Raw genomic sequence first — 23,145 nt, 5'->3', positions numbered from 1 at the left:
GTTCTGTTAAGTCTAATATCAAGTTGTCTAGGAGATACTGAGGAGGGAAGTTTATCAGACTCCTGTTGCTGGATCTATATCTAATATATTTTAGATAGTAGCAAACATGCAGCTCTAACAAGCTGGCAAATGGATGAGACAAGAGAAGTTCAGTGCCTCTAGGCCTGTCTCTAGGACTTCAGTCTCCTACAGAGGATGCTGTTTTACCTAGAATTAAGTAGCACCTCCCTCTACAGCCTCAAGAGGAGGTACTGACCAATGGAGCTATACATAGGTCCAAGTTAACCTATGTAATCCCTCAGCCATAACTAGTGCCACAGAACAGTACCAAACTGTGTAAATCACAAAGTGAAACAAATCTCAAGCCATTATACAAAGGCAGTCACCACCTGCTCCTAGATACATATGCAGGTGAGTGCTGTATCAGTTAGGATCTTACCTGACGTTTATATCTGCCTGATGCTCCAGCAGGAAGAGGGCACTCTTACTGTCCTGCCTCTGGATTGCCATGTGTAGGAGCGTCTGTCCGTCTGACATGGTGTCATTGATGGATGCCCCAGATCCAAGCAGCTGAGCTGCTATTGTGTGCATGCCTGAACAGTTCAAACTCATTAGCATTTTACCTTCCATTCTATAAAATGGAAACACTGAGACTAATAGAACCGAGTTAACGTGCACAGATAGCACAGTGATCTGATGTGAAAACTGCTAGGGAGTTCACACAGGAAGAACTCCACAGAACTGCAAGTACAGTTCTGGGCAGAAGCTGTAGGACTAGAAATCTTTCACTAAGTCATATGTGAACACGAATTTTAAAAGATGAAGAACCATCTAAAGCTCTCCTTGACAACTCCTCCCTAGCAGCACAAGCCAGAACATGAACACACACCTGCTGTTTTATCTCTAAGAAAATCTTGTTCACATCATAGCTTCCCTATAATTGTAAATTCTCATCTTGAAGGGCACATACCTGTCCAAAGAGCCAATCCCAGCACAGTCTGGTCTCTTGAGTCCTTTAGACTAAAGTCAGGAATAATTTGCAAGTTGTTGGTAGCATGAAGAGCATTAGCTACAAAAAAGCATAAGGAATTAGGGCATTCCTGTACTTGACCTGCAGTCACAGGTTGAAAGCTGCAGCAGTAATGTCACATTTTGTAGAAGGTTGTTCCTTTAGCAGTCAGTTCTTAAGATCTGACAAAGTACCTTCAGCTTCCCTGATGTGACACTGCTTAGGATTCAGACAATACTGCCACTACTGCCTAATCTTAACACATATACTAAGAAAAATTCAATTTTCTAGCTAAGAGGCTTAACCTGTCCCTTTCTACCTGCAATTCCAAATAGAGTGGCATATACAAAGCTCTGAGAATGAAGAATGGAGGCTCCACAATATAGCGGCAGCATCCCTCCTTCTCCATTTCCTAGGATGGACAGTATCTACCCCAGTTCACCTAACTCCTTCTAAATCCCACTTACAGTAGGAGACAAAATTGGCCCTGCTTCAGCTGTCAAACTCCCGTCCTGCTGCTAGAAAGAAGCTGACTAGTAGGATTAAATGAACTCATCTGTTGATATTTGAGCACTCAAGTTTCAATTCTCTTATCATTACCAGCATTGCTCTGTATAAAGTCCTCTTACTAAGGAATTGAGGTAGGCAGAAGTCTCACCACAGAAAGATGCCTTTATCCAAAATTGATTCCAGCATTCACCTGAGGCAAATGCTTTAAAGCGATCTCAGTTGTACAGCTAGAACAGAACCTGAGACTAACTGTTCAAGTCCATTATCTACAGTGGAGAATTTACAAACACTCACAGACAAAATAATTTTCTAGTTTTAACAAGCAGATGATTGGAGTTTAAGACTGCTTAGCCAGTCTTATTAATTGCTATGCTTAAACACTGTTTACAGGAAGACATGCTTTCTCAGTAGTTTGTCAAAACACAACTTGGATCCCATCCTGACACACCAATTCACAGCAGCACCAACAGTCTGGACCAGCAAACACCTACCTTTTTGTTCTAGGATGACTGACACCACATCTGGGTGATTGTAAGCAATAGCCATGTGAAGGGGGGTTTGCAGGTGAACATTCTCTGCTGATGGAGGAGCAGATGCATCCTTCTGCCCAAGCGCCACTTCTGCCGTCTGGATGTTGGGATTGGCTCCTTGCTGCAGGAGTTCTGCTGTCAGGTTTGCTAGGCCGTGCCTGCAGGCTGTGTGTAGTGGGGTTTCTCCCTTTAATAAACAGGGTGCTGGGTTAACAGCTTGAGACATGAAGAGAAGCAGCTTTTAAATTATTAAAACTACAAGAGCTGGTGTGAAGAGTTTCACTCTTAGAAGCTGAAGCTCATTAGGAGTTCCAAACTACATGAGTTAGCTTTTACTAAGGATTTTATTACACCAGGCATTGCAGTAAGTGCTAAAAGCATGTTAACAACTGGTGGTGATTCTGCAAGAACAGTGCCACAAGAATGCAAGTGGTCGCTAGTAAATACCTGAAAATATGCAAAGGTTCACAAAGTGCTCCAACTTGCTTTAATCTATGCTTTAGCTATAAGAGATCTCTGCTATCTTATTTCTGAAGAGAAGTAAGGAAACTTTCAGACTAAGTGTCTGCTTTTACCCATTTGTTTTGGTGGTTGACTTTTGCTCCATGAGTTGCTAGGAAGAGAGAAGCTGCCTCATTTCCTGCACCAGCTGCTCTCTGAAGTAAGCAGTTTCCTACAGAAAAACCATGAACACTGTTAGAGTGCTATTCCAACCACACTTTGATAATTAGTCTGCTAACACCTTCCCCACTACCTTACAACATTACACTTTGAAGCCAACAAGGAAAACCCTAGGTACTAGCAGTCCCCTTCCAACACTGGACTGTCACATGCACTTTAATTTAGTGATTACACATCTTGAAAGTGTAAAGAGGATATTAGAATCTGGCAATGACTCCGTATGTTCTGTCACTTCCTGCAAGTCCAGCTCAGCTTGGGACTGTCACTGTGCCAGCTCTAGGTAAAGCAACTACCACCTACCATTTATTATGGAGAAAATGCTGCTGAAACCTCATCCAGCTCCTCCAAGTGCAGCCAGCATCAAGCAATTAACTTACAAGCCTTCCACCTACAAAGAAATACTCTGTTTTACCTGTTACTGTGTCTGGAGCATCTGTATTGCTGCCTCGCTGGATCAACCTTGCTGCAAAACTGTTCTCATCAAATGAGGTTCCATTCACAACAGGGGCATCCTCGAAAGGGTTCACAGACTGATCAGACGATACAGTGATATACTGGACTGCAAGCCACAGAGCTGTGCTTCCTTCATGATCCTTCAGCTCCAAGTCTAGTCTAAAAATAAGAGTTAGAGTCCCCAGTTTATACCTTAAAAAGTGGTTCCCCAACACAGCTTAAGTTTCAAGCGTCTGAACAGCTGTACTAGTTCATCTCATACATCTCTGACAACTTTTGCTTGCCAAGAAGCCTACTGTAGCTCCAGTTACTTCAGAGAATTTGTGAATACTCTAAAACAAGCACAGCACCTTTCAGTGACTACTAGATTCAAGCTCACTGCTCCTAGGGAAGTGTAGAATCCCTGGCAGATTTGGGCTCCCACTAAGTGTAACGAAGAGGCAAATCCCCTTGAGTAAGCTGTGTACAAGAACTGCAAATTCAGCTGCAATTAAACCAAGTCAAAGGAAGTGTTCTGCTTCACCACCCTAAGAAGTCACCTGTGTCAGCTTTAAGCAGAAGCCAAGCTGAACTCAAGAACATACTGAGATATTTCAAGAGTCTTACTACTCCTTTTAACTCCACTACAAATCAAGCTTCCTACATTACCTCACCTTTGAAATTATTTCAGTCTCTTTGAAAAACATAGAGATGCAATTTGCTGCTTCTTTACAGTAGAGCAGAATCTTACATGGCTTCTGACATGGTTTTAGCATCTTCACTTATGCACAGCCTTTACACTTCTGCATCCAAAGTTATTACCAGTCTTATTGTAAGGCAAAAAGGCACAGAGAGTTGTTAAACCAGTTTTAGTATCTTCACTGTACAGGTAACCTCAGTGTATTTTACATTCAAGTGAGACTTACTGCTTGCATTGCAGGAGCTGACTGAACACAGGCTCATTCCTGACCACAATGGACACATGTAACGGGGTCCTGTAATTGGAGCAAAGAACAGTTACAGCAGGAATAAGCAAGGCACTTCAGACTTTGGCCCCAGTCACCAACACACCCCTAGGGAACTATGGGCTTAACTTTCATCTCTGCTTAAAGGAGAAAGGCACAAGCACTTCTTTTAAGAAAGAGAAATCTAAACTTTTAGTGAACATGATTCCAATTAATTTGGTAGTGAGGAACTCATTAATGTAAGAAGTAACTTTAAAGGAAGAAGTACAATAGCCTCACCTGTCAGAACTGTGCAGCTGATATATCCCAAGTCTTCAATATTATTTTATGAACTTGCTTGCCAGCCCAACCTAACCTGTGAAAAAGCTTACAGGCCCTACACTTCAGATAAACAAACTGCAGAAACTGGTGATTTTTCAGAACATTTTAGTTTCCCTGACAGCTTCAGGTATATTATTTGTCATCTTAAATTGCCTTTATTGAATCATTGAATGGTAAAAGCTAACTAACTGTGTACCATGCGTTCTAACACTATCAACTCACCCCAGCTTTCTGTAGCTGGGCTACATTTAATAGGCCATGACAGGGTACCATTCAGCCTGCACAACTTTCTACTTTGAGTGCTACCAACCGGTCTCAAACCAGGTAAATGAATTCCTGGTTCCAGTATCAGCTGTACTTTGCTGAAAGACCTGAAGAGGTTCTTAGGAGGCTGCATCTGATGCTCACAGCACTGTCTGTTACACTTGTAGCAGACTTTACATCCCACAGCATTTACCTGCCTTTGTTGTCCTGCATGTTTGGATTGGCTCCTGCCTGCAGGAGGGACTGTGCAATCTGTGCCATCTCTGCCATGACATCTGGCGAGTGCTTCTTGGGGCTGTACGATGCCACAAGGTGCAGAGGAGTCTCCTGGTCTCCCAGAGTAGCAGCATTCACACGGGCACCATTTTTAATGAGAAAGTTTGCAGCAAATTTATCTCCTTTTGTGAAACAAAACAAAGTTATTAATGGATATATGTACCCTATATATTTTATACTCCAGGAAACGGATACACGTGACTTCAATCCATACCATACACTCATTCCAACACAAGTGTCTGCTCCTAAAATGCCCCAGCAACAGGCAACTTCAACAATGCTTCACTGCAAAGTCAGAATTAAAATATTTCACAGCAAGCCCTTTGAAGAAGTGTTTTGCCCACAGGTTACCTGCGACTCAAGTTCTCACACCAGCTTATTGTTATAGTGATACTGACTTTGCTCATTCCTCTATCAAGATAAATCCACTGTTCCTTTAATAAAACATTGGACAAACTGTGATACTAAACATACAAGTATTTTTTGAACAAAAGGTACTATTCCAAGGCATTAGTCAAAAGTTTCCAGTTCAAGTTAGCCTGTTGAGTCTTACTACATAAACAGGAATGACACAGCCTTTGCTCTTGGAAATTTGGGCCCTCATATATATACACAGGGTAAGGGCTCCAGCAGTGCAGACCCACCATGCACAGCATTCCCAAGAACTCCTTGAGAGCTTCTCAGGAGTCAGAACTTAGACCCACTTTCACATATGAAACCTTGTACTTGAAACACCAATATGCAAAGAATAACTTCAGGAAAATACTGGCTGCCCTTGCTTCAAAGGCTACTTTGTGTAGACATATTCACATTTTGCTTGGCCTGAATGCAAGAGTGGAGAACAAAGACAGTGCTTTAAATTCATATTGCTGGATTATCTCTATCAACAAAAACAAAAGTCCCATTCTGATCTACATATATGACATTCCCCCACTTTTCAGTGATTGTAAGTAGTAAGAATCATGTGGCAAGTGCAGACAATTTGCTTTAGCTCCATTTTCAGAACATGTGATTGTTAACTGTGATTAATTCACTGAAGTTGTGGTTACTGAAAAGCAAGTGTTCATTCTCAGAGCTCTAGGTCAGACTGAAAGCAGACATTAGAACTAGGGAAAAATGCCAGTATTAAGTATGAAGAACAGCCTGCTGCAATTTTTCCAGTGTTTTATATGGCTGCAGCCATCACATCACTGACCTATGCCTACAATGTCTCCTACTCCCGTGGCTGAAGTCTCACTCACAGGATCAGAAGCCAGCATTACCCTGTTTAGACATGCAGGAGATTAATTTAAATTTTGTGAGTTTAAAATTCAGCTCCCAACTTCTTCCTTTACTTCTAGGGGTCCAAGGCAGTTTGCTGGTAAAAATAAACTTATGCTTGGCTTTCTGGAAGAGAGCTGCCAAAGACATTGCAGAAATAACAAGCGGCACAAGGTGCTCACTGCAGATTTTTACCACACTTTGACCACAGGCCAAGATGCTGCTGATCCAAAGTCTTCAGAGTACTGTGGCCATGGCAACTAGAACCTGCTGTGCTCCAATTCTCATAAGATGCATTTTCCACTCTAAGGTGGGGAACAGCTCAATATAATCATGTAGTTGTAGTCAGACACCACTCTGGTAACTGCACTGGAGCTTTGGAAATATTCAGACTGGACAGTCCAGGTACCACCACCTGCTCCTCATCTTCTTTCAGTCAGATGTTCCTGTTCTGAAACTGCTATGCAGTGGCAAGGACCCTTACTGTTAACCATATTTCAAAGAAGCATATGCTGCATTCAACCCAAGTCTAGGAAAAGACGACTTCTTTGTGACCCTTATGTTGCTGTGCTCAATCCAACTATTTGTCAGAAAGAATACTGTTAAATTAGAATATTCCCAGTGTCTCCGTAGATTTCTTCCTTTAGCAGGCAATGTTCTACTAGATTGCACCTGGATGTCACATAGCATAAGTTTGCCCAGCCAGCAAACTGGCTCTCAGATCTCAAATAATAGTCTGTTTGCTCTTATATCTTAAAAAACAAAGAAACAGGACAAAGTTCATACTTCACTACAATTTTCTAACTGCAGTGTCAACTACAACATGACACAGGAACAGACTTTGAAATATGTATTCCACACTGGGAACAACTGGAAGTTAACAAAGCTTCATATCACATCTCCTTACCTCTCTGGATGGCTTTATGGAGCAGACTCCAGCCTGTCTTGTCTGCCCTATCTACGTCAGCCTTGTAGTTGACCAGTGTAGTTGCAATACTCTCCAATCTTTGGGCCAGGGCTAAATCCAGAGCAAGATCTCCATTGTGATCCAATTCATTGAGTTTCCCAGGAAGCTACAACACAAATACAGCCAACTGACATTAGAAGTACTTGAATAATTCTTCCCTGCCTCTTGTTGGGAGACAACTTATTTGCTAGTTGCTTAGAGTGTTCATCCAAACAGAACAAATACCTGTTACTTCAGCTTTCAACAGAAAAGTTGTCCAAGGAAATGATTCTTACTGAACAGCCACAAAGCAGCAAAGTTGGCTATTATAACCATTCAGCTTTAAATGTACATAGCAATACCAGGTAATGGATTTTATTAGATATATTCTGTTGCATGAAGATGGTTTTAAGTGTTACAAATCACTTCTAAATTATGTCTTCATGGAGCTACTGCTAGGTAGACCTCCATTACCTACACAGAAGTAGCTGTGGCAATGCTGAACATGCAAATAAGAATTAGTGAGAAAAATCACTAACAAGGTTCAGACTGGTACTTAGGAACTAGTTACTTGAAACACCAAATTCTAGAAGACAGATCAAGTCAGTCTCACTATACCTGTGAATCCATTTCAATAAGATACAAGAAGACTACATCTTCTCTCTCAACTTTAATGGCCTTATGCAAAGGATATTCTGTCTTTGACTTGAACATTTTATACAATAGCTGAGCACTCATGCTGCTGAAGTCTTCTTTACGCAAGTCATCCTAGAAGCAATAAAAAAGAGAAGGGTAAGCAATACTCCTGTTATATTTATAGACAAGGCATTGTACAATGTAGCTCTGAAGTTCACAAAACAAATTCAGTTAGAAGTTCCATTTTAGTAACATTTTGGCAGGAAAAATCCCAGATAGTCTTTTAAGATTAGGAAGAAACAATCAGGAAGCTTTATATCTTACATTTTAATTTCAAGATCAGTTAGTGAAATTTTTCTTCCTTTTTGTCTACAGACATGGAAAACTAGCATTTTACCAGACACTACAGTGGATTAACATCTAGTCTTTAAAATAATCCTCTACTGACTTATTCTTAACTTTGCCAAAAAGTCCTACAACTACTGAAGACTGATTCATAAAATTATGAATAAAAGTAAACAGAATCTTAGGAATAAGAAGGCCTTAGGTCTCAGTTAGTGCTCATTTGACTAAACAGAAGCAGCTTCATTTCCATGTAGAGCTAAGCATCAAAAGTTAAGAGTCAAGAAGAAAGTTGAGAGTTAAAACTGCTGACCCAAAGGTTCAGACATAATAATCTTTTTTTATGTATTAACATATCAAAACACTTCCCTTTGCCTTAGCATTAGCCAGAGAAAGAAACATCCACATCTAGAGTATGCATTTTAGATTTGGAATAATCTGAAGCACCGCCCCCCCGGCCCCAAGTCTACTGTTGACAAGTCTTATTTTAAAGGCTAACTCATTACTCAGTTAATCAAACTTTCTTCAAAATAAGAGATCAGAACAAGTGAAACTTCCAAGCTGGTTGCAAGACTGGCTGCCTCTCCCTCCATTACAGAAGATAAATTTCCCTGGCTTCCATGAATTATTTTTAGAAGTAAAAGCAGGCCTGGGATTTGTGATCTGTATAGACAGAGACCAACTATGGATGAACTTCTAAACACTTTGGAGTCCAGATTTGATAAACAACCCTCTTGTTTATTAGAGCACAGTCCCTTCTATTTGGGTCATGTTTAGGAAACTAAGACACTTTGTACAGTGAAGTATTTCCAATGAACAGAACAAGTTACTCCCCCCTACCAAGACATTCTCAAAACAACTGACCAACTAACTGAGGTTAGACAGTGTGGTACGGTAAGCAAAATTCTATTATGTTCCTATAATGTCCAAACATTTTTTGTCTTGCCTCCTTGTGCCAGAACTCACCCAGTGGCTAGCAATAATCTCAGCACAGTAGTTGAGGAGTGTGCTGGCACTGAGCTCCTCGGCAGTCTGATAGAAACGGATGCAGTTCCTGACATTAACGAGTGACATAACTCCTTTTTCACACCTGTCAAAACAGGAAAGCCAGTGTCAATAATCAAAAAGCTTCACTTGATCACTCTCCCACGCTATAAGAGAGTCCTAAGACTCCTTTCCACAGATACCAGTAGAATATAGCATGGACTTGCTTTACTATAAGGCTAAACTGCATAAACATACTTTTGTCAGAAGTCCTAGAAGACTTCTTCCATAAGAGCAGACTTCTATCAGAACCCACCTAGCCAAGGTCCATAATAACACCACACTGCAGGAGTCTGCAAGTAGAGATCCATCCCAGTTCTCCCAAGGGCACAAACTGCAGTTCATTCACTACTATGAAGTAGGGAAGATGTGTATCTCTACAACAGTGATCACAAGCAGGGGTTGTAGAGGTTGGATATTAGGAAAAATGTCTTCACTGAAAGGGTGGTCAGGCCCTGCACAGCTGCCCCGGGCAGTGGTGGTGTCACCATCCGTGCAGGGATTTAACAGGTGTGGAGATGTGGCACCTGGGGACATGGTTAATGATGGACTTGGCAGTGCTGGGCTGTTGACCACTCTATCTTAGTGGTCTTCTCCAGCTTAAACAATTCCATTATTCAATGATTCTGTAACTATAAAAACATCTCCTAATTATGAATGGCATCCTACACATCGACCTGTCACTGGACTACCATGACCAGCCAACTGCTAAGTTCACAGTACAACATGAGGGAAGCTTTTAGGCTGGTACAAGGCTTGAAGCAGTTTTAGCACTGGCCTTACAGATTTCAACTTCTCTGGTCAGAACACTTGACAGCAATTTAGTTGCTTCATGTTGAAGGCATACAAATCATAGATTATGAATGTACTGCTACAGATACCCCTTGGGCAAAGGATTATTCAATTAAAGGGTACTTTGACTAAATTCAAGGCTTTGAAGTTGTACAAACTTGACGAGGTTTCAATTTGTACATTCAGGCTTCTCACTAACTCCAAATGGTTTAGAACACTCTATAATTCAGTATAACAACCTAGCCCCTAATACCATGGTGTAATCACAGTCTCAGAAGGAGAAAGCATTGTACATTAACCTTATTTCTGAAGAAAGGTTGCACAAGATGCACAGCAGTTACAAAACTTTCACCTGTGCCACTTTAATACTGCATGCTAATTGCCACTGACTCTTCCTAGCATTCTCTAACAATTCCTTTCTTGCAACTCTCCTGAACCTGATGCTACTCTACTATCTCCTCTCAACACCAGATTAGGGTTATTAGTTTGACTGGGAGAAGAACTGCAAAGTCAACATAAAACTTATGAGAAGTCTGCTACAGTTTAACTGTAGCACAGTGCTTCATTTCCCCTGATAAACTGAATGTCATGTTGTATTATTAAAAGCTCAAGACTTTGAAAAAAGTATAATTTTATCCAATTGCCAGCAGCTATCATCTTATTTCTGTTCAAACAAGGTTTAAGAGTTCAGGTATATTTACTAAGACTCACCTTTCCCTAAGCAGCTGGAGCTGAAATTTATTAGCTAATTTCATAAGCTCTGTCAAGAAGATATCATCTTCTCTTAGCTCAAGTTCATCTGTGTAGATCCACCGCAGCATTGCCATGGTTACCTCTGGGTCAGCATCTGGTACAGGGAGCAACAGGATTAATAAAATACCTAAAAGCAATCACCTATCCTAGTAGTTGCTCTTCCTTTGACTTCTGAAAGTCACAGCTACTATAAAAAGATAGTCTTGTTTTGAAACTGTACTTAGTTCAAAATGTTGAAACTGGTCAGAAGCTGAAATGAATAACAATGCTGGCACCAAGCAGGAAAACCTTCTTACACTGGGACACTGCAGAATGCAGGGAGCTATCTGCTACACCCACATTGCATATTTAGGGACCAGTGATGCCCTTTATGCTCCTTGGTCCCTCACATATGGCCAAATGCACACCCACATCTGACAAGAAAAAACTCCCTTTTTGATTTAACAGCCATATGTTATGAACTGCTGCATTCCAACAAAGGCATTTACACCTTGTTACACTTTGGTAGTGACTACAAAGTACTTCAAACTGCTGGTAGCCACTTCTAGGAAAAGTGTAGAAGAGCCAGTTTAAGGAGCTGGTTATATTTCAGATGTTTACAAGACTGATCACAAACTGATGTTTTTATACAGTGGGAAAAAACCAGAAAATCACACCATGGGACACTACTCAAGCCCAGTGGCCAAGGACCTTTGTCACCTACTCACAACCAAAATGACAATCCATCTTACAAGGATGTAGGTAAGAATAACTTCAGGAGATCAGATCAATAACAGAAATACCATTCATTTAAAAAATTAACCTTAGTCCTTTGAGCTGTTTTGTTTTTCTAAAAAAAATTTAAATTAAAAACCTTAAAGACACCAAAATACCCATCCTAAAACATCTCTTTTAGATGGAGGGTTGGCCCAGATTATCTGCAGAGTAGCAGCAGTACTTGGCATGCAGACTGCCTTCCCAGGAATCACAAGGTTTTTGTAAGACAAGTATTTTTTGCCAAACTTGAAGCAATCAGAAAACCTACTTGAGATGTACTATCAGCTCTGCCTTGGCAGAGGTAAGGGTGCATTTTCTCCCTCTCAGTAAGAAAACATGTGTTCGTCTCTTTCTACTCTTTCAAAGATTAGAAAATTCTACAGATTACATGAACTCTAAAAACACTCAATCTCAAATGCTGCCTGCATTCTGAAGATAAGATTCAGGCAATCTTAGCTTGCAAGTTCTTAAGAGAACCTCTTAAGAAAACCATTTGCAGGGGACAGCTTGTTGCTTGCTCCAGCTACTTCATAAGGTAATCCTTGTGCCATTTATCAAATTTATTAAAAAATCAGTAATTCAATTTTACAGTGGAAAGTATCATTTACTAGCACACATTCAAGTAGTGTTTGCATTGTTAAACATGTAAGACAGCAGTTACATCTGAGATTCTCAGACTAGCTTAGACATGGAGCTAGAAATGTTTCGGACTGCCACTTGTAATGACACTGCAAGTAACATAAGAGCTTTTTAGTAATAGCTTTTGTTAGCATAGCAGTTTCAAAACTCCTTGGAATCTGTTTTCTTGTGCCTGCAGAAAGATCCACAAATCATGTTGCATGGAAGCCCACGCTGTCTCATAAAACCAGCTTGCTGTGACTTGCTACTTTCCAGTTTGTTTGTACTTAGAATTCATGATAAGATTAAGTGCAGAAAGTGAAGCCAGTGCTTAATATCCAACATGCCAGTCAGCAAGCCTGCTTAACTTCATACCTGGTTTTATTGCTCACAAATTAATTGTATAAGGCTGTCCTACACTGTTAAGTACAGAAAAGCCTGTTGAGAGTTCAATCTGCAGAAACACTGCTCAGTGTAAGTACATGCAAGAAATAGCTACAGCAAAACAAAACGCTCATGTAGAAGACGGTCTTTTACAAAACTTCTCTTCCTCATCTGTTTTACAAAGGTATCAAAGTGCCAAAGCAAACAATTTCAATAACACATCAGTACTTGTATTCACTTCCCACACACACTGTGTTAACAAGCAGCAAGGTATTTCCATGACACGCTTCAGAGAAATTATGCACACTACCTCAAAAAGCCCTGTCCTTCCTCACAAAGGAAGAAGTCAAGCTCCTCCATATAGATTTGTTTTTCATTACGTTTAGTTGACTCTAGAAAAGACAAACAGGCCACCAATCTCAAGCCCTGTTTGTTAAAGAGAAAGAAGGCAGGTTATTGATTTAACTACCCCTAGCACCCAGTTCACAAGCTCACTACCACTTTTCAGAATGAGAGCTCCATAATCAACAGATTAAGCACCACTTTGAGTGGACAGCACTAGACTGAAAGGCACTTAAGCAACCTTCTCCCAACAGGCCCTTTCTCAAGTCACCCTAAAGACAATGGGGCATCACATTACTCAGCAGTGACTGACCTGACAGATCCAGCTCCTCTGTTGAGGCAAGGTTGGCAAGGCTCCATGTATCACTGCGTGCGGCCAAAACAAATTTGTGAGCTCTGATGTGCCTGTCCCCAACCTTTATCTTCAGATCACTGATAGGAGAAAAAGGCACAAACACATATTATGCAGACTTTCCCTGCACTTAGGTATGTACAGATTCAGCATCTCCACAGTATCTATGTCGTGATATCCACATTTTGGTTCAAGTTGTTTGAGACGTTAAAACACAATTGGTTAAGTAACACATGTTGTCAAAAGGCAATCCATTTTTCTAGGGAGAAATGCAGTGAGTCATTAATACTTCAAGTACTTGGTTGTGTTTGGGTTTTTTTACCATTTCAGAATAAACAGCAAGAGAATTATTGTGGAAGTTAGGAAAAGCCACCAATCTTGAAGTTAAATATTTATGTCACAGTGTCCATACTAATACTGTCAGCTAAGCACCAACGCTTTCAGGCAAGACCAGCAAGAGAACAACACTGTTTGACAGTAGTCTGAGTGCAAGGCAGAATCCCCAGTTCCCTGGAGACCAGCTGTCAACAACACCCATTTCATCCTGACTGTTTATACCAGGTTATCCACTGCAGTTAGAAAATACCTGACCTGCTCTTTTTGAAGTCCCATGGCTTGCAAATGTTCTGACTGTGTAGGTGTGCTTTCCAGACCATTTTCCAAATCAAAGTACTGCTATAAACTACAGCACAACACCGAGATGTTACTTAATGAAACCTGCACTGGGACCTGCTACCTTTCTCATTCTGTGATGTGTAGGCCCTTTTAGACAACTATTCTATGCCTTTAAAGCTAAGAAGCTGAACAGAAATAAAGTGCTGCAACTCTTCTGACATACACTATCTATCAAATCTTTTACCCAGCAGGCTACAGTAAATTCTTGCAGGCACAGAGCCTTTTCTCAGGGAGGCTCATGAAGAGATGCTGGTGCAAGGAAATTTTAACTAAAATAGATTTTCCCTTACATGACTAAACTTCTTTACTATATTGGCATTGCTTTCAGTAACAGCAAAGAAACTGATAAATATCACAACAGTCTCAGAACTGAATCAGCTCAGGGATCTAGAATGTGGAAGGGATCCTTAGTATGCCTACAGAAAAGAAAACATTAACCATAACTTTGTGTTGAGATTCAAAAATACAGCGCATCACTAAGTCACATACATCACCAATACAACCAGACAAGCCAAATTAATCAGGCTTCTACACACAACTGGAATACAGAACTGAAAATGTTTTAAGGACAAAGCCTTTCAAGAAAGGAACAGTTTTTCAGACACACTGTGTAATTAATCCATCAACTAAGTATGGTCCAGGTCAAAACTCCTTCTGCTCAAAGGGAGCTTTGCTGCTGACAGTGACCATTGTCAGTTTTCTCTGAACTTGTCTGAGAAAATTCTGCTTAAAGCTCTCGATTCAAGAACTGGATACAGTATGTCACTTGATTTTAGCATGCTCTTCCATCTACAGCTGCAACTCAGGATGCTATTCACACCAGGCAGCGAAGAATTTTCCTCATCTAAGACCAGAACCTAGTGCAGTCAATAAAACCAAAGGTTCCTGGGAATTCCCCTTTCCCCAGAGGGGGATTCCTTACCTGTACTGCTCCTGCTGGTAGAGTTCAGCTACAATGGCGAGAAGTCGACTGATGAAGGTGTCGCTGGCATTGCCCTGGTTGGACTCGACAGCCAGAAGGTTGCACCTCCTTTCTGTATCAACAAGTTTCTTCTGCAGCTTCACATACTCCTGGCGGAGGAGCATCAGATGCTTTTCCAGCTTGGCCACCTCCTCTGCAAGGCACACAGTGTTACTACAAGGTTGAGACATGCACACCTTTGTTTGGCATCTGAGGGTAACTTAAACCCTCAGATTACACAAGTAGTTAAATTACACAACACTCCAAGGAGAGCCTCTCCTCTTCCACATACTAGAGCATCTCACCCCCTGTATTAAACCTTCTATTTTATATCATTTTCATAAACACATTGAAAAATCATAACACAGTCACAGAAGCCACTTACAAAGAAAGTTCTGAATTTTGTAAATTTACAGGAATGCTGTAAAGCTCCTAAAGCCATGGGAGTCCATTTCTGTGGAAACTGTGGTGGGGTAGAGGACTAAGTCTCTGGTTCTTACCCATTTTTTCAGCCTAGGTAAGATGCTGTTTGACTTGACAGCTGATACTTAAACCACAAGTGAGCAAGTTGCTGATGTACCATATCTACCTCAGAGTATTTAACTGACTGTTTAGAACTCCTCAACCTGTCAGCTAAGAAACTCCCCAAAAAACGGCCACAGTGGAAAACAGATTGTCCCCAGAATCTACATGCTAAAGGCCAGTCAAAAATATATAAAACTACTTCCTGCTGACACACACACTCCTCCATTGGAGGCCCTCCACTGACAAGGCATCACATATGGAGTCAAGTCCATGGTGGCTATTTCAGTTCAGAAGCAGCAAAGCAACAGCACCCGGGAATCTGAACCTTGAACAGGTACTTCCATCCCATTGCAGAACTCACTTTTCCACCACACTTAACTGCTTACTCCACAACATGCTGGGGTAAGTTGTTCACTGAACTCAACCCAGGCCACCTCTAAGAAAAACCTCTACACTTCACTGCTGGAAGGAAACATCTGTACAGCTGTTTAAAACCAATCCAACCTATGGGTCCTTATTTGTGGATTAGTTGCAAAAACTATGTTTGCTATTAACCACGGTTCTTATTTTCCCCCTATCACTAAGTTGATTTTTCAAGTAAGGCTAAATCCCAAACCAATCCTAAAATAAGAGGGGGCAGGGAGGATAAATTTGTAAGCTAACCAGTGATTTTAGGTGGGAAAGTTCCTACAAGATTACTCCCTACCAGCCAGGAATTCATACTTCAATGACTTTTCTCAAATATTTACTAAATGTCACTAGTACAAACAATGAGAAACTGAGCTCTGTTGATCAGTGTTTTCTTCTTGCTTCTGTAGAAAGTTCAACAGCATAGCTGACCTTGGCATTGCTCTGACACAGGTCCCCAGGGCAGAGCATCAGTCTCTGGCTCTGCTGCAGACAGAACACCTTGTTTAGCCTGTCCTCTACAGACCTGGCAGCAAATGCTTCCTCATAAGTCTTTTAACTTAACAACTATGGTAATGGATAAACAAAAGGCAACATATCCCATTTTATTTTTCAGTTAATACTACTTAAGCACATTTGGCAGGTACTTCCTTCAGCAGCCTTTTCGTTAGCTTCCTCCTTTGAAATTTCATAGCTACCCTCTCCTTTGGGATACCTGCCTTTTTCTACTGAAATATATTCTGATTTCAGAATTGTGCCATCAGCACCACAGCAAGCCTCAAGGAGGGTTTGAAATCCTGCTGTGGTCAGTCTCTCTATCTGAAGATGAATGCAGTTTTGGTGTTCCCAGAACTAGAAGGACATGTCCCTTGAACAACTACTCCTTCCTCATTTCTCCATGAGGAGAGTGTTGGGAGGGCACAAAGCAAATCCTACTGTTACAGCAGGGAGAGCAGGAGTCTGACAGGAGCCCAGAGTGAAAGACACTGAGAACTGCACCAAAAATTAGTGTATGAACAGCACCACTGTTCATCCAGTGAGATTTTTAGAGGCCATACAAATTCAAATGCTAGGAATAAGAAGCTGCATGCACCACCTTACAGAAATACTGCATCTTCCAGTCAAACCACGGGAGTGTGAACGTGGGAATAAAGAATCCGTACCAGAGGTAACATTGTAAATACTGTCATTTAACCAAAGTCAGCTCATTGGCTCCAAATTAGCCTGAAAACACTAGGATACAATGCAGAACTACCTTAAACACCCAAACAGCAGTAGCTGGAGCTTTGTGCATGACCCACAATCCAGCTTGTTACTGTTGCTTTCAGGGCAATCCCAGACAATCCCTGCCAGCAGTGAAAGTACCTCAAAGAACCGAAGCTTTGAGAACTCTTGTTTTCAGATTGACACCATATGCTTCCTGCAAATTCAGTGAGAAGGACTGATGGGTATTTGCTTACTGTACCAGTTACAAGAATTGTAAAAGAAAGTTTCTCTTATTCTACATGACAACCTGCACAGATGTTGGGTAGCAGCTACACTTGATGATGGTATTCATTTCAATGTGCACATTTCAAATGCACATTCAAGAGAGTTCTCAACGCCCAGCAAATAAACATTTACAGCACAAGAGCAAAGCCTCAGTTTTCCCTGTAAAGTGCTCACTTAAAAGAGTGAGCAAATAAAATGCATAATTACTGCAGGCACACACACACACACTTAATGACCATCCTTGCCTCAAGACACTGAAAGTACAGGCTTAGTAAGATACCAGTAAGCCTCTGGCTAAACATCAATCCAAATGCCTCAGCCGGGTTCAGCAGAGAGGAAAACATAAAATGCCTCTCCTTCTAAGCCACAGTCCAGGTAAATAAGAGCAGTGCTTGTTAACAGCTTTCTGGCAGATCGATCAGCATCTCACAAACTGGAAGAAGTTTATGCTCCATATCAAAGACACTGAAGAGGGTTTCGGGAAGGGCTACTGCTATTTTCTTACAGGAGAAGGCACAGAAGTACTTGAGAGCAAACAGATAGCTGAATGCAAGTAGGGAGGCAACAGGCAATGAGAGACAGATAACACTTATCAAACACCAGAGGGTCTAGTGAAACCCATCACACAGCCCATCCCACCCATCAAAAGCAGTCCCAGAAACCATACAGACAAACTGTTTTTACTTATGAAGTGGACCTGGGTGAAGTATTTCAGAAAACCAAATTACTTCCTTACCCCCTCCACTGCTCCACACTTTGACCCTTATCACCCCAAGGCTGTACAAGTCACTGCTTTCTTGTTCCTCCTCACTTTTGATCTTTATCCTGCCACCACCCCAAAATTCTACAGCTACTGCTTCTTTACACTCAAGCATTGATCCAACAATTCTTACCCATGCCTGCTTGTAAACCTCTGGTATTAGCGGTACAGAACCCAGAAATTAGAAATGCCAACTTGGCTCTTGTCTTACTAAGCTGTTCAGTCAATTTGCAGGTAGCAATTGCAATAAATCTGATTCAGGATTTTTGTACAAGAGGCAACACTTCCTTATGAGAAAAAGCACTTGGCTTCTGAGCAAATAACCCAAATTTGACAAGCTCCCTTCCTTAATAGGCCTTCACTTTTCAGCTGACTCAACCGTAGCTCTTAACTAGAGAAGTGAGGCTGCAGGTTGGTACCTTGTTTGCAGGGACAAAATGAGCCCCTCTTCCAAGACATCCTAAGGAACCGAGAAGGGTGACAACTCCAGCTTGTTATTCCTGCTCACACAGGATCATTCACTGGTCATGTGCTTTCTTCAGCCAAAAGATCAGAGAATTACTTAAGCTGGAGAAGAATCTCTGAGAAGTATAGATTGTATGAAACAGGGCTTGTATTAACTGCTGGTTAATTCTGCAGAGGAGGACCCTGAGCCAGAGCCTCACATCCTTGAGGGTCTGACTGGGGAAAGCTTCACTGCCTGAAGCCAACCCGGACATCTAAAGCCCTCCAGAACCGGGTCACCAAGGCTTAAAAGCAAGCATAAGAGGCTGGTCAGCTAAATATGAAGCAGTGGTATTTCAGCACACAAGAAGTTAGGCATTGCTCTAGGGATTGATCAATCCAGCTTGACTGCAGCATCCTCTGAGGTGATGCATGCCAGTCCATCAGCACCTGCTCCATCTTAAGTCAATATTCTACAAGTGTTCCTAAAATTTCACCACTGTCCAAGAGCTGGACTTCCAAGAGTTGAAGGCTGTGCTTTCGCAACTCTAACTTTATTTCCTCTGTAACTTTGAGCATTTAGCTCCGTTTGCCGACTCAGTTTTCTCCGAGAACAAAAAGAGGAAGCTTGTCCTGCAGAAATGAGTAGAACTGTAAAAATCCAAGCGTCCTTTCAAATCGCATTAGGTTAAATGGTGTCACGTACAGTCTTCAAGCAACACAGCAGCACTCCAGGAACTCTGCAGATCTCACCTGAGCCTGACAAAAGCACTCGGCACAAGTGACCGGGAGGCTGCAGCACAGGCTCCCCGCCCCGCTCCAGGGAGTGCCGCCGCCCGCGGCGACTCGGGCAGGGCAGGCCGGGATGAGACCCCGGACGGCGCCGGGATGAGCCCCACGGGACGGGCGGGAGCCCCCTGCGGCCCCGCCTGACCCACGGCCTGCGGGGAGGGGTCGGCGGGACGTCCTGGCCGGCTCCCACCGCCCACAGCAACCCCAAGCCCCCTCCTGAGGGGCAAAGCCGCCCGCGCCAGGCCGGCCCCACCCGGGGGTGTCCGCCCGCGGCCCCCGCCATCTCCCGCTCACCTCGGGGGCGACCTGCCCCACCCACCGCGAGCAGGGCCGAGCCCGTCCCGCACGGAGGAGCGGCGGGGGCCGCACACTGCAGTGCCCCGGGAGCGGCGGAGTCCCCCGGCCCCGCCCGGCCCCTCACCCGGGCTCCCCCCCTCACCTTCCGCCATGTTGGCTCCGGCACCGCAGCTCTCGCGAGACCGCCGCGCTCTGGCGCTGGGGCGGGCGGCGGCTCTCGCGAGAGCAGCGCGACAGCGCCCGCACCGGCCGCGGCGCTGGGACGGCCGGGCTCAGTCCGCGTTATCCCGCTTTATCCCGCCTTCTCCCGCTTCATCCCGCCTTCTCCCGCTTTATCCCGCCTTCTCCCGCTTCATCCCCGGCTCCTCCCCGCCTCTCGGCTGGCACCGACAGCCGGCTGGCGGCACGGCACAGCCCCGCCCCCCGGCAGCGGCGGGAGGCAGTGGGCAGCCGGGTGTAGCCGCCCTCGGGATGCGCTTCCCACGTGTAGGACTCGCCCGGTGATCGCGGTGATCCCTGCCGGAGCGCTGGGCTGGCGGTGAACAGCAAGGCGCCGACTGGCACGGCTGGGGAACGCTGGACAAAACCCGCCCAGCACCGGGGGAAACGCACCGGTGCCTCACCTGTGCCTCACCTCCGCTCACCTGCCCCAGGAGCGCCGTCCCGCCCGGATAGCACCTTCTGCCCGGCCAGTGCCCGCACGGCTGCAGAGCCACAGCGACGGTGTTCGGGGCACGGGCGCTCCTCTGCGCGCTGTGCTCACTGTAGCATCGTCGCTTCAATTCCTGCTTTTGTTTCAGAGCCAACAATCCTGGACACTGGATCTGTGCCCCCTGGACGCTGGATTGGTGCCCGGTGGGTGACAAGTGGTTGCGAGTCGACAGGCAATGACCAAGTACCAGTAACAGGATCGTTTTCGCAGCCATGTATACAACACAGCTGCCCCCTCGGCTGCTGTCGTTGCTCATCATCGCTCCTGCTTAGGTGCAACAGAAATGCCAAATACTCGATGCTGGTCCAACAGCAAATGTTTTGCTTGCTTTAAGGAGCAACTTTCAATTAAACGTTTGAAGACTTCACGCACAGTATTGTTTTACAGACATAATTTTTTCTGGACTCTGCCATGAAGTGACCTTTGAAAAGTTGCTCTGTATCATATTTATTTTGGTGTTGGATAAAACAGCAAATACAGAGCTAGGCCCAGGAGAGCCACAGACTGTAGTTTTCTAGACATACCATGAAACAACCTGTCTCATTTTGCACAGCTTGATGACAGCTGTGTATGACTTTGCTGCGTAGCAAATTACCCCACTGCTCATGGTGCTATTGATCCTCTTGAGGAACTGTGAGAAAACAGTTACTGCTCCCTGATCAGATTTAGTTTAATTTTTCACTAACAACAGAGATCAGATTTCAAACTACTGCTATGTTTTGTATCAAGGGAATTGTAATCTCTGAGGAATTGCCTGGGCAGGAAGCTGTTGTATGACAGTCTCTCTAAACCCCAACCGGTTTCTGATTTGGTTTAGAATCACTCGTGCTGCTTCTGAAGGGCCTTGTGTTGCTGCTCTGTGTGCAGTGATGGCACTGCACCAAGAGCAGTGCACCAGATGGTACAGGCGCAGTGGAGTCCACCCCCCATCAGCCTACCAAAGCCCAAAATACACTTCTAATCACTTCAGAATTTATGTGCTCTGCTTATTGATCATCCAGTTTCAGTGTTTTCAGGCATTGCAGCAGAAGGAATTTTAAAATGACAGCTGACAGCCTTTCTGAGTTTTAGGGATCTTCTCTGGTGCAGCATGGAGAAATAGAAAAAACAAATTAAGATGGCCACGCTAGTTAGACATCATTCATATTTGATGCTTTTCCTTTTCCCCCAGTGATGCAGTGATATCTGGAATGCAGGGCAAACCGTGTTGGGGCAAAAATCAGCTCAAACCCTCAGCCAGGGTAACAAATGCCTGGAGAACCTACAGTGTTAACTGAGCATCAGGATGCCAACAGCCTGCACGAATCAAACCAGATACAAGGCCTTGCTACAAGGAAAACTGAGGAATGCTAGTTTACTGCCTTGTTCACCAAGAATCCTCATACTACTTGTCAATACTGCAGCCCCTCAGTGGTGTTCCCATCAGATTGTATCAGTAACAGCTTTCCACCAGTGCCCCTTTCAGTGTGGGGCAGGAACAAAAAGCCAACTGTAAGCACAGAAAGTGAAATAGGCCATTTCCTTGCCTGCCAGAGGCTTCCTACAACCTGGACACTTGGCATCAGACCCTGAGCTGCCTCTTTCATTCAGTCACTGGGCATTAGCATACCTGCAGCTTGTAGATCTTAACAGTATCCCATGGTAACGCTCCTCCCTGGGGAATATCTGGGTCAGGTGGGATCACAAACCAGCTTGGGTAAGCCAGATATATATTTGAATTTACAAAGAGGGGAATGAGTAGTGCTGTGGAATTCTCATTTCTTCCATAGCACTGAGGCAAGACAAACAGTTCCAGGCCTACCCCCTAAAGAAAAACAAGCAGCAATTCTGGAGAGAAAACTTTAAACTATTTTGTGAAGTTACAGGTGAGTCTGTGGTGAACTGTGTGTTATTTAAGAAGACAAAAGAGAGACCACTGTTGAACTTGCTGAAAGCAACAAGTACCTTGAATTGCTTCAGTTCTAGATACACTTGTGGAAATCAAAAAGCAAGTGCAGCCTGTGGGGGAATAAGTCCACTGCTAGGTTTAGGAAGAACAGCTTTTTTCCACTGTTTTCTTTAATGGAAAGAATGACACCATGCCACTGAAATTCTGCACAGTCCCAACTTTTAAGTGGAAAAGGGCAGTCAGCTGGTGGGATAGAAACCTGCTCTGAAGACCTTTTGGACAAGTGCTCCAACAGGAACTCAAATCAGCTCTGGTGTCTGGGGACCGAAGTACTGCACGCACCTGCCTGGCTGCTGGAGCAGCCTAGCCACTTAAAAGCAAATTTAACTAATGATTTCACAAAATAATTCATGTCCAAATACATGTGTAAATGTGGATATCAAACATACCTGTTTATGTAAAGCACCTGTAGGAGGAAGTAGCACCTTTCCTTGTAAGTTCCCTTATACGAAATGCCTTTTTGGCCCCAAGGGCTGCCCTGCCTCTAACAACTGTCACCTCCTTCCACACCCCAGCCCCCCTCACAAAACCTGCAAGAGGTGCCTGTCAGCACATCCATGTTTCACAGCAACATGAAGTGAAGTCCAGCCAGCAAATCACAACTGAAGGCTTCTTAAAAGCTGACTCTTTGACACTGGAACTCTTGGTTTATTAGTGGGTTATGCTGTGCTGTGAGAAGAGTCAAGTAGTTTCAAGTTCTTCTATAAAGTTTCTTTGGTCAAAGACTTGATACCTCTTGCAAGCAGATACTCTGAGATTTGTATTTGCTCACTAGAGGGCCAAAGATGGTTACAATAAGGAGAAAAGTTGTGTGTTGTGTTTGCTCTTTCATTATTCAAGATGAAGCAAAGCATGTCCAATTCCTCAAGTGTTTGCTGGTGTTGTATAGTTGATGATGTGCAGGTAAGTTGTGCTCCAA

General features: G+C 43.4%; 1 protein-coding gene across 1 annotated transcript in view; it reads right to left on the bottom strand.

Annotated features, from left to right (window-relative positions):
• ANKFY1 (ankyrin repeat and FYVE domain containing 1) overlaps positions 1 to 19,881 on the bottom strand; it is a 31,887-nt gene extending 12,006 nt beyond the window's left edge. The window contains exons 1-14 of the mRNA XM_069033591.1: positions 19,709 to 19,881; positions 14,811 to 15,003; positions 13,175 to 13,293; positions 10,720 to 10,855; positions 9,139 to 9,262; positions 7,813 to 7,962; positions 7,156 to 7,321; positions 4,906 to 5,110; positions 4,089 to 4,157; positions 3,143 to 3,342; positions 2,625 to 2,722; positions 2,011 to 2,236; positions 971 to 1,069; positions 440 to 593 (exon numbers count right to left, since the gene is read on the bottom strand). Of these exons, the coding sequence (XP_068889692.1) occupies positions 440 to 593; positions 971 to 1,069; positions 2,011 to 2,236; positions 2,625 to 2,722; positions 3,143 to 3,342; positions 4,089 to 4,157; positions 4,906 to 5,110; positions 7,156 to 7,321; positions 7,813 to 7,962; positions 9,139 to 9,262; positions 10,720 to 10,855; positions 13,175 to 13,293; positions 14,811 to 15,003; positions 19,709 to 19,718 (1,949 nt within the window). The 5' untranslated portion in view covers positions 19,719 to 19,881. The remainder of the gene's footprint in view (positions 1 to 439; positions 594 to 970; positions 1,070 to 2,010; positions 2,237 to 2,624; positions 2,723 to 3,142; positions 3,343 to 4,088; positions 4,158 to 4,905; positions 5,111 to 7,155; positions 7,322 to 7,812; positions 7,963 to 9,138; positions 9,263 to 10,719; positions 10,856 to 13,174; positions 13,294 to 14,810; positions 15,004 to 19,708) is intronic.
• Positions 19,882 to 23,145: the final 3,264 nt, after the last annotated feature.

This window comes from Aphelocoma coerulescens, chromosome 19, assembly GCF_041296385.1.
Source record: "Aphelocoma coerulescens isolate FSJ_1873_10779 chromosome 19, UR_Acoe_1.0, whole genome shotgun sequence".
In the NCBI taxonomy this organism is placed as follows: Eukaryota; Metazoa; Chordata; class Aves; order Passeriformes; family Corvidae; genus Aphelocoma; species Aphelocoma coerulescens.
Note: the sequence above shows the minus strand (reverse complement) of the source record. Positions and strands in the feature narration are given on the sequence as shown.